The 15,289-nt window shown below is 46.0% G+C and overlaps 1 protein-coding gene across 14 annotated transcripts in view; it reads left to right on the top strand.

Annotated features, from left to right (window-relative positions):
- The first annotated feature begins 11,275 nt into the window (after positions 1-11,275).
- borcs8 (BLOC-1 related complex subunit 8) overlaps positions 11,276-15,289 on the top strand; it is a 24,051-nt gene continuing 20,037 nt past the window's right edge. For 12 of the 14 annotated variants that reach the window (XR_005945156.1, XR_005945159.1, XR_005945158.1 and 9 more), the window contains exons 1-3: positions 11,309-11,379; positions 13,170-13,282; positions 14,382-14,446. Coding sequence is in view for 9 of the 14 variants with exons in the window: in XM_041204838.1 (XP_041060772.1) it covers positions 11,328-11,379; positions 13,170-13,282; positions 14,382-14,446 (230 nt within the window). In the remaining 5 variants the exon portion in view is untranslated. Of the gene's footprint in view, positions 11,380-13,169; positions 13,283-14,381; positions 14,447-15,289 lie in introns of all 14 variants that reach the window. The other 2 variants (XM_041204836.1, XM_041204842.1) reach the window with 1 other exon arrangement.

Below are 15,289 nucleotides of genomic sequence, written 5' to 3'. Positions count from 1 at the left end.
GTTTCCACCTCTATCACTTGCCTCTGCCCCACCTCAGCTCATCTGCTGATGAAACTCTCACCCATGCTTTTACTGCCTCTAGTCTTGACTATTCCAATGCAATTCTGGCTGTCCTCTCACCTTCTATCCGCTGTAAACTTGAGCTCATCCAAAATCCTGCAGCCCTTATGCTAACTCACATCAACTCCTGTTCACGTGTTACTCATTGGTCTACATTGGCTCCTTGTCAAGCAATACCTCAATTATAAAATTCTCATTCTTGTTTTCAAATCCCTTCATGGCTTCGCCCCTCCCAATCTCTGTAACCTCCTACAGCCCTATAGCCCTCCGAAACCTCTTCGTTTTGGCTTCTTGAACATTCCCAGTTTTAATTGTTCCCCCATTGGTCACCATGCCTTCAGCTGCCTAGTCTCTAAATTCTTGAATTCTCTTTTAAAACTTCTCCACATTTCTCTTTTTTGGTGCTTCTTAAAATCTACTTCATAGCCAAGCTTTGGACATCTCCTTATGTGGCTTGATGTCAAATTTTGTTCAGTGTACCTGTGAAGTGCCTTGGGGGCAGTTTATTACATTATGGGTACTGTACAAAGACAAGTTACTGTTATCTGCTTTGAATTTCATAAACCTCTGGATACTCTCTCAAAATTTAACAATCCAGACCAAGACTAGACAGATGGTGACACTGGTCGCAGTTGGGCAGAGGGAATGGAGAGGGATGTTGAGGGACAGCAGCAGCCTCCAGAACAGAAGGGAAACAGGCTAACTTCGCTAAGCATTATTCCATAGAGAAGCCTTGGACCTTGTCTCAGCTGATTTCATTTCTTCCTTCAATAAACAATTTGGAGATGTGATAAGAGAGAGGGGATGTAAAGTTAGCTCTTGGAGCTTATGCATTCAGGTCTACTGGGTGGAGGCAGCTGAACAGTCAATCCCAGCCTTTGGGTTGTGTTTGCTTCCAAGTGGAATGAATTGACCATCTGAATACAAGCCTGGTCTCACTTTCTTCCAAAGACTCAAGCCTATTACCTCCAATTCCATATAATGAAAGGGGAAGAAATGGAATTGAACAGAGAGGAAGGCAGACCAATCCTGCAGATTTTTTTTTGGTTAATCTCTAGCTGACACATTTTGACCTTGCTGTGTCCAGCATTGATAGAGGTACAGAGTATCCCTCACACAAATTAACATCATTGCGATGCGCAATTAGTGGGAGCCAATGTATAAACCACCTCCTAAGCATCAAATTAAACTGCTGCTGGCCATGGGCCAACAAAAGGCCATTAAATCTCTCATAGGAGGGGAGACTGGATATCACCTCCATTAATAATGCAAGAAGATAACTATAAAGGAAATTACATAAACTATCAATGGAGCCTTGGGTTATGGAGCTGATGCATAGGGAGAAGAGGAAGATCCAGGTTTAATTCCTACTCTGTGCTGTGTTAACACGTCTCAGCAGTACAGTGGTGCAGCGGTTAATGTTACTGATTTTTTTTTGAAAAACATACTTTATTCATAAAATATCTGAAAGAACATTACAAAACATTTCTAAATGGCCATCACACAAAGTACAATCAGATTCAACTTTTACACATGGATCACGAGGTGCTTCAGTACAATCAATGAATATTACAATCATTTCAATATGGTCATTATAGACAGTCAGACAGTGCAATGGTATTGGAGTTATCAACATACATCATGTTGCACCCTGAGGTACTTCAATACAATTATAATACAATTAGTTTTCAATGCATACATTCATTGTGAGCTGTACAGCCCGAGGGGTCTATACCTTTCCCAGCCCCTTGGTGCACAATGGCAGAAAGGTCTTAGACAGCGACCTTTCCTGATGTTACTGATGAGTAATGCAGAGCTCTGAATGAATGCTGTAATTCAAGGAACGTGTGCATACACTTGCAGAATTTTGAGCTTTGGAGTTCATTTTAAAGAAAATCTATTGGCTTTGAAGCTCTGGGATTGTTGTAAAATCCCAAATGGTTAATTAATACAACAATAAATACAACAAAAACTTACATTTCACCCTTAAGGTGATAAAACATCTAAAGGTGCTTCACATGAGCATTACAAAAAAAAGTTTGACACTGAGCCACGTAAGGACATATTAAGTCAGATGGCCAAAAGCTTGTCAAAGGGGTTGGTTTTAAGGTGTAGTCAGGGAATTCCAGAGCTTAGTGCCCAGGCAACTCAAGATATGGCTGCCAATGGTAGAGGAATTAAAGTTGCGGATGTTCAAGTGGCTGGAATTAGAGGAACACAGATGCCTCAGAGGGTTGTAGGAGATTACAGGGTTGCGGTGGGGTGGTGAGGCCCTGGAGGGATTGCAAAATGAGGATGAGAATTTTAAAATCAACAGGTTGCTCGACTTGGAGCCAATATAGGCCAGCAAGCACAGAGGTGACAGGACTTGGTGCAAGTTAAGAGAGGGGCAGACAGTTTTGGATGAACTCAAGTTTATGGTGGGCAGAATGCGGGTGAGCAGCCAGGGCTACATTGGAATAGTCAAGTCTAGAGGTAACAAAGGCATGGATGAGGGTTTCAGCAGCAGATGAGCTGAGACAGGGGTGAAGTTGTGCGATGTTACGGGGGGTGGAAATAGGAGCTCTGAGTGAGGGCGCGAATATGAGATCGTAAGGCCATCTTGCAGGGTCAAACGTGACACCAAGGTCATGAACAGGCTGATTTACTCTCAGACTGTTGCCAGGTCAGGAGCTGAGGAATGGAGTTTGGAGCAGAGACTGAAAACAATGGTTTCAGTCTTCCCAGCAGTTAACTAGAGGGAATTTCTGCTTATCCAACACTGGATGTCCTTTAGGGAAGGAAACCAGCCATGACCTGGCTAACATGTTGACTGACCTCTGAAATGGCCTAGCAAAACATTCAGTCAGGACAACTAGTGATGGGCAATACACGCTAGCCTTGCCACTGATGCCCACATTCCAAGAGAATTAATTAACTAAACAAAGTGATTATTGAAGTCAGTGTGCCAGCCAATGAGTTGGAAGTGGGGTGGGATTTATGGCAGCTTATCTTTCAGCAGGCAGCCTATTTACTCAACACTTCTGAAAACGACGACAATTTTGAGCGCAATTTGAATCCCGGTCACCAGCTGTGGCCAAAGTAGCAAATAGGCCTGTATTTTAAAAATTAAAACACTCAGTCTCCACTGGACGTTGATGGCCCTTTAAGCCAAGCCGAGCGAGGGTAATTTTATTTTGTATGTCAGAACAGATTGCAAAGCTTCAACAGAAACAGGAGAGTAACAGGCTGCAAAAAAAAGGGCTCCCAAAAGGTCTGTCGGAGAGTGCAGGAGCTGCAAGGAATCTGACCTAATTTCCAGGCTGTTTCATTTGTAAATAGGCAGAGCCCAGGGTTGTGATTTTAATACAGTGTGTGTTTGTGTGTGTATGTACGTTCTTTAGGAACAGCTCTGTTGCTGGGTACGAAAGGCTAGAAGTGGGTTAGAGGCACCCGATTATTATACAGAGCAAGCACAAGATAACGAGGATGTGCTGTTGCGGCTGTTTTCTCTGGTCTCTCTGAGGTTGGGTTTGGGGGAGTGGTGTGGGTGGGCAGTCTTGGCTTTGTGAAGTGTTTAGGTTTGTACCATGTAGTCTCAGAGGTTTATGTGTAAAGTTTAAATCTGAGTATTGCCGAAGAAAGAGACATGTTGAAGCTTTTTGTTTTGTACTCCTCAAGACACTACACGAGAATACCAATATAGGGGAAAACAATCTATACTGTATGAGAAGAGAGTGCTAATTGATTGGAATGTGAACTCTGATTGGTAAGGGCGTTGCCATGGAGGATGCACCAATTGAATTTCTCATACAATAATAAATTGTTGTTTTCCCCTGATATTGGTATTCTTGCGTAGTATCCTGGTGAGTGCAAGATGAACAGCTTTGACATGTCTCTTTTTCAGCAATACTCAAGCTCTGCATTACGAAACAACTAAAGTTTAGGTCCTCTTTCCCATTAATGTGTTCTCAGGTTGCTGACATTACCAGAGGCGACAGGAGGAAACTTTTTTAATGCAGTGGATTGTTACAATCGGTGGTCCTTGTGTCCCTAACTCTGAGCCAGAAGCTTCCGGTTTGAATCTCATCCCCCAGGACTTGATGGCCAAGGGAGCTGTGTTCATAACGTGGCCAAACAGGTTGATTAACAACCTGCAAATCCTTCCCATGGCAGGCAACAAGGGTGGGAGAGTCTCCTGGTCAGCCATGCTTGATGTGGCATGGAATGCTTCAAGCTATAGACCCTGGTTCCAGGCTGGTGACCTGTTCCAGGAAAATATAGCAATGGAAACAGAGGTAATCGTGTGCTTGGTTCACCTCACACACCCCCAGAAGAAAAAGAGTTGTGATCTGGAATACACTGCCTGAAAGGACAGTGGAAGTAAATTCAATAGTAACTTTCAAAAGGAAACTGGATAAATATTTGAAGGAGTAAAATTTACAGGATTGCGGGGAAAGCGATTAGAGAGTGGGACCAATCTGGATAGCTCTACCAAAGAATCAGCATGGTCATGATGGGCAGAGTAGCCTCCTTTTGTACCATTCTGTGATTCTGATTTAGAATTTATCTACCAATCAGAAACGCCCTTCTCCAATTTTCAGACTTATAAAATGTAAACAGCAACATGCATTTGCATAGCACCTTTATCTGAAAGTATCCCAAGGTACCTCACAGGTGCACAATCAGATAAAAATCTGACACTGAAACGAGGAGGGAGATTTTAAGGAGGGGGAGAGGAATTCTAGGTCTTAGGGCATAGACAGCTGTCAGTGGTGGGATGAGAGAGTGGGAGATGTACCAAGGCCAGAATTGGAGGAAAGCAGAGTTTTTGGAGATAAGCGAAGTGGGGGAGAAAATCAGCCTGGATTTTTAAAATATTAATTCTGTGAATGCGAGCATCACCAGCAAGGTCGGCATTTAATGTTCACCCCTAACTACCCTTGATAAGGTCAGAAATGGGGATGTTTGTCGTTGATTGCACAATGTTCAGCAACATTCGCAATTCCTCAGATACTGAAGCAGTCCATATACATATGCAGCAAGACCTAGACAATATTCAGGCTTGGGCTGTTAAGTGGCAAGTAATGTCCACGCTACACAAGTACCAGGCAATGACCATCTCCAACAGAAGAGAATCTAACCATCTCCCTTGACATTCAATGCATTGCCATCACTGAATCCCCCACAACACCCTGGGGGTTACCATTTACCAGGAACTGAACTGGACCAGCTAAATAAATACTGTGGCTAAAAGCTCAGGTCAGAGGCTGGGAATTCCATGGAGAGTAACTCACCTCCTGACTCCTGACTCCCCAAACACTGTCCACATCTACAAGGCACAATCAGGAGTGTGATGGAATATTCTCAAAACAAAAACAGAATTACCTGGCAAAACTCAGCAGGTCTGGCAGCATCGGCGGGGAAGAAAAGAGTTGACGTTTCGAGTCCTCATGACCCTTCAACAGAACTAGGTGAATCCAAGGAGGGGGTGAAATATAAGCTGGTTTAAGATGTTGGCGGGGGGGGGGTGGGGCTGGAAGGGAGAGAAGTGGGGGGGGTGGTGTGGTTGTAGGGACAAGCAAGCAGTGATAGGAACAGATCATCAAAAGATGTCACAGGCAAAAGAACAAAAGAACACATAGGTGTTGAAGTTGATGATATTATCTAAACGAATGTGCTAATTAAGAATGGATGGTAGGGCACTCAAGGTACAGCTCTAGTGGGGGTGGGGGGAGCATAAAAGATTTTAAAATATTTAAAAATAATGGAAATAGGTGGGAAAAGAAAAATCTATATAATTTATTGGAAAAAACAAAAGGAAGGGGGAAGAAACAGAAAAGGAGTGGGGATGGAGGAGGGAGCTCAAGACCTAAAGTTGTTGAATTCAATATTCAGTCCGGCAGACTGTAAAGTGCCTAGTCGGAAGATGAGGTGTTGTTCCTCCAGTTTGCGTTGGGCTTCACTGGAACAATGCAGCAAGCCAAGGACAGACATGTGGGCAAGAGAGCAGGGTGGAGTGTTAAAATGGCAAGGGACAGGGAGGTTTGGGTCATTCTTGCGGACAGACCGCAGGTGTTCTGCAAAGCGGTCGCCCAGTTTACGTCTGGTCTCTCCAATGTAGAGGAGACGACATTGGGAGCAACGAATGCAGTAGACTAAGTTGGGGGAAATGCAAGTGAAATGCTGCTTCACTTGAAAGGAGTGTTTGGGCCCTTGGACAGTGAGGAGAGAGGAAGTGAAGGGGCAGGTGTTACATCTTTTGCGTGGGCATGGGGAGGTGCCATAGGAGGGGGTTGAGGAGTAGGGGGTGATGGAGGAGTGGACCAGGGTGTCCCGGAGGGAGCGATCCCTACGGAATGCCGATAGTGGGGGTGAAGGGAAGATGTGTTTAGTGGTGGCATCATGCTGGAGCTGGCGGAAATGGCGGAGTATGATCTTTTGAATGCGGAGGCTGGTGGGGTGATAAGTGAGGACAAGGGGGACCCTATCGTGTTTCTGGGAGGGAGGAGAAGACGTGAGGGTGGATGCGCGGGAGATGGGCCGGACATGGTTGAGGGCCCTGTCAACGACCGTGGGTGGAAAACCTCGGTTAAGGAAGAAGGAGGACATGTCAGAGGAACTGTTTTTGAAGGTAGCATCATCAGAACAGATGTGACGGAAGTGAAGGAACTGAGAGAATGGGATGGAGTCCTTACAGGAAGCGGGGTGTGAGGAGCTGTAGTCGAGGTAGCTGTGGGAGTCGGTGGGTTTGTAATGGATATTGGTGGACAGTCTATCACCAGAGATTGAGACAGAGAGGTCAAGGAAGGGAAGGGAAGTGTCAGAGATGGACCACGTGAAAATGATGGAGGGGTGGAGATTGGAAGCAAAATTAATAAATTTTTCCAAGTCCCGACGAGAGCATGAAGCAGCACCGAAGTAATCATCGATGTACCGGAGAAAGAGTTGTGGAAGGGGGCCGGAGTAGGACTGGAACCAGGAATGTTCCACATACCCCATAAAGAGACAGGCGTAGCTGGGGACCATGCGGGTACCCATAGCCACACCTTTTATTTGGAGGAAGTGAGAGGAGTTGAAGGAGAAATTGTTCAGTGTGAGAACAAGTTCAGCCAGACGGAGGAGAGTAGTGGTGGATGGGGATTGTTTGGGCCTCTGTTCGAGGAAGAAGCTAAGGGCCCTCAGACCATCCTGGTGGGGGATGGAGGTGTAGAGGGATTGGACGTCCATGGTGAAGAGGAAGCGGTTGGGGCCAAGGAACTGAAAATTGTTGATGTGACGTAAGGTGTCAGAGGAATCATGGATTTAGGTGGGAAGGGACAGGACAAGGGGAGAGAGAAGGGAGTCAAGATAACGAGAAATGAGTTCTGTGAGTATTCTCCACTTGCCTGGATGAATGCAGCTACAACAACACTCAAGATGTTTAACACCATCCAGGACAAAGCAGCCCGCTTGATTGGTACCCCATCCAGCACCTTCAACATCTACTCCCTCCACCACTGATGCACAGTTGCAGCAGTGTGTATCATCTACAAGATGCACTGTAACAACTCACCAAGGCTCCTTAATTGCACCTTCCAAACCTGTGACCTCTACCACCTAGAAGGACAAGGGCAGCAGATAGATGGGAACACCACCACCTGCAAGTTCTCTGCCAAGTCACTCACCACCCTGACCTGGAAATTTATCGATGTTCCTTCATTGTCGCTGGGTCAAAGTCCTGGAACTCCCTCCCTAACAGCACTGTAGGTGTACCTACACCACATGGACTGCAGCGGTTCAAGAAGGCAGCTCACCACCACCTTCTCAAGGGCAATTAGGGATGGGCAATAAATGCTGGCCCAGCCAGTGACATCCACATCCTGCGAAATAATTTAAAAAAAGGTAGTGAACCGCTGCAGTCCTTGTGGTGAAGGTGCTCCCACAGTGCTGTCATAGAGCCAAAGGATTTTGACCCAGAGGTGAGAAAGGAACAACGATATTTGTCCAAGCCGGAATGGTGCGTGACTCGGAGAGGAACTTGGGTGTTGGTGTTTCCATGTGCCTCCTGTCCGTGTCCTAAATGGTGGAGTTTGCAGTTTGGGAAGGTGCTGTCGAAGGAGCCTAGGTGAGTTGCTACAGTGCATCTTGTAGATGGTACACACTGCTGCTACTGTGATCAAGTGATGGGGGAAGGAGTGAATGTCTAAGGTGGTGAGTGGACTGTTGATAAGTTGCTTCTCCTGCTGAATTTCTGATGAGCCCTGATAGAAAATGTCTGTGGGTTAAAGGCACGATGGAGTTCAGCTGCAATGATGTCCTGTGATAATGTACTGGCACAGGAATCATGTCCCTGCATATGTCAGCACCTTCAGCAGAGAGGATGAAAAATGGAGGGAGAGAAATAAGAGACTCAAGAAAAACGAGTACTGTGAAAATATACCCCAGTGACATGCAGACAGCAGGCTGGCAGACTGGCATTCTGCTCTTGTACAGTACTGGCAGGAACTGCCACTTTGTGTCATTAATATTCAGCTGAAGCCTGTTGCAGAGTGCTGGCCTACTCATGCACAGGGCTCATTCAATCAACCCAGCAGGACATTCTGAAAGCTATATCATTAAAACAAACTATTATTTCATTTTAGATGTTTTGAGGTCGCATGGTTTGTGGGGGAGGGGGCAGGATGCAGTTTGTGCAGAACTGATTCTCTGACTTTATATAATTATTGCTCCCTCCTGCTTTCTGCCTTCCTGTATTGAAGGTGCTGACCCTCCCTGAGGGATGGGTCATCCCATGGGTGCTGATTCTCCCTGGGAAACAGGTCCTCCTGCGGTGCTGACTTTCCTGGGGTGGGGGTCAGATCCACCTGAAGGGACCAGCTTGACTCTTCTTGGGGAGAAAGTTTCTGCAGTTGTCTGCATTTCCACCAATGCCCGAGTGATTTGTCATTGTTCACCTATGGGAGCTGAGGCAACAAATAGGTAATGAGCTGCTTGACTGGGTAAGGCTTCACAGTCAAACTCAATTCTGTGCTCACATGATGTTCCCACCTATGCGGCTTCAGACAGGCACCACTGATGGAGTGAGAAGCCCTTCTGATTGTTTAACTGCTGCCTTCCAGAAGGGATCATCTATCTCAGCACAGGTGGAGACTGAAGTTGCCAGAAGGAATTGACTCATTCTGGGATCTATTGCATAGTTGGCATAGGAGCCCTTCTGTAGCTCATCTGCGAGTGTGGAGAGGTGTGTGTCGGAATGCTGTTCCACCATGGGGGCTTTCGCAGTTGAATCTGAATCAATCCTCACTCACTTATAAATATATATTCATTGCCCGCAGGGGGCAGTGGAGAGCAACCAGCAGCTCAAACTCAGGCTGGTTAACTCCTCCCACACCCAGAAGACGGGCTTCACACAGGCAAGGGATTCAGCCTGGAACCTGTTGTGCCAAGCTGTGGCCTTTTCACACTCAAGTGTGGAACCTGCTGTCATTTGATATAAAATTCCAGTGACACAGAAACAGGAGGAGGCTATTCAGCCCCTCGAGTCTGCTCTACCGTTCAATTAGCTCATGTCTAATAGGTACCTCAACCTCATTTACTCACCTTTGCTCTATATCCCTTGATATCCTCACCCAACAAAAATCTATTGACTTCAGTCTTGAAATTTTCAATTGACCGCCTGCATCCACAGACATTTGGGGAAGAGAGTTCTAGATTCCTGCTACCCTTTGTGAAAGAGTAGCTCCAGATTTCCCTCCTGAATAGCTGAGATCTAATTTTAATATTATGTCCCCTTGTTCTGGACTTTCCACAACAAAGGATTGTCCTCCCCTATCTCCACAACTTCCTCCAGCATCACACAGAAGCCTAGCAACAGGAGGAGGCTATTCAGCCCCTCAAGCACAGTCCGCCATTGAATCAGGTTAACCCGCTCAAAGTCTGACTCTAGCCTCTTGCACATGGAAAAACCAGTAAGACTTGAAATGGCTGGAAAAACTCAGCAGGTCTGACAGCATCCACGGAGAGGAACACAGTTAACGTTTCGAGTCTGTTAACTGTGTTCCTCTCCGCAGATGCTGTCAGACCTGCTGAGTTTTTCCAGCTATTTTTGTTTTTGTTTCAGATTTCCAGCATCCACAGTATTTTGCTTTTATATTGAAATGGCTGGTACTGGTCCGAACTGGAGTTCCATTTTAAGGTACAGAAGACTAGTTCAGACCTGTACCTGACATTTCCAAGTTTTACTGGTTTTTCCTTCTGGTTTTGGCGGCTATGCTTTCAGTTGTCTGGCCTCCATATTTTGCAATTTCCTCCCAAAGCACCTCTATCTCTTCAAGCCCCTCCTTAAAATCCACCTCTTTGACCAATGTTTTGGTCATCCCTCTTCATATCTCCTTACTTAGTAGTCCATGTTTATCGATCACCCCTCTGTGAAGCACCTCGGGAGGTTCTTCTGCGGTACAGGTGCTACATAAATGCAAATTGATGTTGTAACTTCAATGTGGTACAGCATAATGGCCTCCATATGGATATCAAGTGGGAAACAGATTGTGCTTGGGGGTGATGCCCCCTGTGGTCAAATAGCTGACCAACACACAATGTACTGACTCATGTGAATAGAGATACACCGGCAGGTTTTCCCATTGTTGGTTGAATGTATTCTTGGAGTTGTAATCCCAACGCTTCCCATTGCCAACTGCTTGCACCCCCACCACAACCCCCCAACCCCCCAAGTGCTTCCCCCAAACCCTCCTAACATCAGTTGCCCAACATGTGCATCCTGGCAGTGCCCTCCACTTTCCCCCACTGACCATTTGAAAGCTAAACAGACTCTCCATTGCTTGATTGGATGATGCTTGATGGTTAGTGTAACAGCCTATTTCTTCCCCACTCCAATATTTATTTAACTAGTGAATAAAAGTGTTCAAAACTTTTTAAAAAAATTGTAAATGCTCCTATCAGTTTGCTCTTGGATGTATCCTGGAGATTAATCTGTAATTCCTGGAGAGTCCAGGACAATCCTGGAAGGTTGCCAACTCCAGTTGTGCTATTGGGACACACTAGGAAGGCACCACCGCAATTGAGTTCTGATTTTAGTCCTCTTTTGCAAGGCAAGGGGAAGTTATTAAAAGAAAATTGTCCACAAAATAATAAACCATGATCTGGGGGGGAAAAAAACATAACTGAAATAAATAAAAGAACAGAGGGGGAGGGTGGAACTGTTGTTGATGGTGTTAGTTTTCTAGAGGGGAAGGTAGGATGGGTGAGCATTTCCTGGGGATGGGGCAGGAAGTGGTTGCAGATTGAAGATGGAGGAACAAGAGATGCACTTGAAAGTTAAGAAGGGTGAGAGCTTCCTATGTACGTTTTTATGCAGACCTCCCTCCCACCTAAAAACCCTCAGGAGGGGTTGTGAGCAGCCAAAGATGGAATTAAAGGGGCAGGAAGTGGGAATCGACAGAACTGGCTCTAAAGGCAGAATAAGAAGGAAGGAGCTTGCCTTTATATAGCGCCTTTCAAATGCTCAGCACATCCCCAAAAGTGTTTTACAGCCAGTTAAGTACTTTTTTTTTTTGAAGTGGAGCCACTGTTGTAATGTAGGAAACGCGTCAGCTAATTGATGCACAGCAAGCTCCCACAAATAGCAATGTGATCACGATCAGATATTCTGCTTTTGCGATGTTGGTTGAGGGATAAATATTGGCCAGATCACCAGGGAGAACTCCTCTGCTCCTCTTCGAAATAACACCATGGGATCTTTTACGTCCACCTAGGAGCGTTGATAGGGCCTCGGTTTAATGTCTCGTTCAGGTAGCACCTACCGACAGTGCAGCTCTGGGAATGTGATTGCTGTTTATGGCATCTTGCTGTGCAGAAATTGGCTGCTGTGTTTCCTTCATTGCTACAGTGACTACACTTCAAAAGTATTTCATTGGGTGTAACGTGCATTTTGATGTCCTGAGGTCATGAAAGGTGCTATATAAAAGAAGTATGTGTTTTTTTTAAATTGCTACTGGAGAGAGGGGAGAAAACAAAATGCTGTTTGATTGGATCGTGTGGTGGGAGGTCAAATGACAAAACCTCCAGGAATTTGTCCAGCCAGAGTTGACTTTCCCTAGGGAAAGAGAGTTCAGTGTCAGTGGTCAGGCATTGAGGACAGAGGGGAGTCCAAGAAAGAGATGGACTGAGTGACCTCTTGTGCTCAAATTGTCCATGACATGTTCACTCTAGATTCAACGCCACTGAGTTCACTTAGCCTATGATGTTGAATGTTTGTTTATTTCCCAGCACCTCAGTTACCATTTTGTTTATGTTGCTGTATTCCAATTGCTCAATAATTTCCTGCCAGGAAGATGAATTTGAGCTAACATGGGGCTGGAGACTGTTAATCACATTGGGCCGTGGTTTTACATTGATGCTCTGAGAGAGGGAAGGTGATATTGAAAATGTCTTCGAGAGAAAACTATATGTGACGAAGTCTGCTCTGCTGATTTTAATTTTTTGTGCCTTTTTAAAGAATATCAGTTGGAGCATTTAAAAGTGAACAGGTAGTCTTAAATTCAAGTTAAGTAAATAAACTTGCCTCAGGATGTCCCATAAAGCTTTACAGCCACAACCTGTATTTATAAAGCATCTTTAATATAATAAAGTGTCCCAAAATACTTCACAGGAGGGTTATCAAAAACAATTTGACACTGAGCTGCATGAGGTGTTAGGAAGGTGGCCAGAAGCCTGGACAAAGAAGTAGGTTTCAAAAGAGTCTCTTAAAGGTGGAAAGAGAGGGAGGGAATTCCAGAGCTTGGGGCCAGGCACCTGAAAGCACTGCCGCCAATGCTAGAACGCTGGAAATGGGGAAGGGTTAGGAGGCCAGAATTGGAGGAGCACAGATAACTCGCAGGATTGTGGGGATGGAGGACGTTACAGAGATAAGGAGGGGTGAGGCCACGGAGGGATTTGAAAACAAGGGTGAGAATTTTAAAATTGAGGTGTTGCTTAACCAAAGAGCTTCAGGATGGTTTACTACTTGAGCGGCGCTATACAAATACAATTTTGTTTCAATAATCTGTGCCGGATAAATCATGCGCTGTGGCTGCCTGAGAGAGGGCAGCTCCATAAGTCACACATGGTCTAATGATTGGGCTCTCATTCAGTTACAGATAAATTCACAGAAAGTATGTACTTCTTGGCCAATGAGCCATCGGTGGCTCTGTACCGACTGCAAGAGCACGTGCGCCGATCCCTCCCAGAGCTGGTGCAGCACAAGGTGAGGCGGCGGCCGGGGGGTGGCGGCGAATGAGTGATGGGGAATTGCTGCCTTGCATTTGAATTATATCTGCTCCAATTGTGTCCATTTTCATTGTCCATTGCTGACAGGAAATAACCAGGCAGATCTCCCCCTGTTCCCACCCTTCCTACCCTAGCTCTCTTCCTCTTCCTACTGCCTCATCAGCAATATTAGTTATCTGCTGTCTACAGAAGCTAGTTGACTGCAGGAACCATCGTGGCCAACTGTTCTCAACACAGTTGTGAGCTTTCCAGCTAGACTTCCTGGGTAGTATCCTCAAGCAGGCTTGTTTCTGTTTTTTATCATCCTGTCCCTCCACTCCCACCCTTTCCCAAATATTCCTACCTCGAAGGTACCAAAATCCCGTCACATTGACCTGGGTGTTACCCCTGGCCAGGATCAGCCAGATTAACACAGGTTGAAGTCCAGATTTCCTATTTTGCACTGGACAGGCATCATATAGCCACTGAGGTATCAGGGACTTGTCTCAGTTTCTCCTGCTGTGTGGATGTTGATTCTGCTGATCTCACTTCTTCACCCTGTGTTTGTGACTGGGGAACAGGAGAATAACGGGGGTGAGTTGGGCAGTGGTGCTTTTTCCTCCTCCATTAGTTCACCACCGACACCGGCCAGGGAGGGGGCACTACACCGATGGGGCTGACTGCAGTCCTCATGTGTAACAGCACCTTTTACAGAGCAAACACACAGGGAACAGAACTCATACGATCACACGTGGGCTCACAATCACATGCAGCTAACAGAGCATGCTCTCTTTTACAAGCAAAGGAAACAGCACCTGCACTATCACCTATGGAAGTAACACAGTCACTTGCGGGTAAACTGCCCTCACACAGCCACATGCACACACTGATTTCTTTTTGTGTTGATACCTATGTATCAGCCCCATGGAACCCATCCCATGGTGTCGATGGTACAGGGAGCCCGAGTGCATTGCAGACGCAGGTTTGATCGGTCTAGCTTTATGAAAGGAAAGATTCCCTTATCCTGAAAATAAAATGCTGTGATTTGATCAGCAGGATTGGTCTGTTAAATTTCCCTCCTTTTATTTGCCCCACAGACAGACATGCAAGGAGTGGAGGAGCAGTGCCAAGGTGCGATATATACTGTTGAATACGCCTGCAGGTGAGACTGTCCTCAGAAAGATGAAGGGAATGCTTTCAATCGGTGCTGAGTGTAAGGTGCCAGCATCAACCCTGCTCTGTGTTATGTAAGTTAATTGAAGTAGGGTTGACGAATGGAGATACTGTAATGATCTGGGCTCCTCATGAGGCAGGATTTCCCCTCCTAATGACTGTGTAGTGATCCCAGCTGGAGAACCCTTCCATACACAGGCAGCGGACCAAAGCAGCATTATACTGGCACATGAAGCTCCCATTGTCAGATAGCCAGCTGGCATTTACTGACTGGATGCCTAGGTGGGATATTGATGTGCTGCCCAGGCTGGTAGAACCTGTACTCAAATGGACAGTGCCGTTGACAGTGCTATCAAGCAGCACTTACTCAGCAATAACCTGCTCAATGATGCTCAGTTTGAGTTCCACCAGGGTCACTCAGCTCCTGGCCTCATTACAGCCTTGGTTCAAACATGGACGAAAGAGCTGAAATCACGAGGTGAGATAAGGATTACCGCCCTTAACATCAGGGCAGCATTTGGCCATGTGTGGCATCACGTATCTCTAGCAAAACTGAAGTCAATGGGAATCGGGGGAAACTCCACTGGTTGGAGTCATATCTGGCACAAAGGAAGATGTTTGTGCTTGTTGGAGGCCAATCATCTCAGTCTCACAACATCGCTGGAGGAGTTCCTCAGGCTAGTGTCCTGGCCCAACCATCTCCAGCTGCTTCATCATTGACCTTCCTTCCATCATAAGTGGTAGTGTTTAATGGGACAGTGTAGGGGGAGCTTTACTCTGTGTCTAACCCCGTACCTGCCCTGCAAGTGTTTGATGGGAGCAGTGCAGAGGG

This window comes from Carcharodon carcharias, chromosome 14 (assembly GCF_017639515.1).
Source record: "Carcharodon carcharias isolate sCarCar2 chromosome 14, sCarCar2.pri, whole genome shotgun sequence".
Lineage (NCBI taxonomy): Eukaryota > Metazoa > Chordata > Chondrichthyes > Lamniformes > Lamnidae > Carcharodon > Carcharodon carcharias.
The sequence above is the reverse complement of the archived record's forward strand: the minus strand, read 5'-3'. Positions and strand labels throughout refer to the sequence as shown.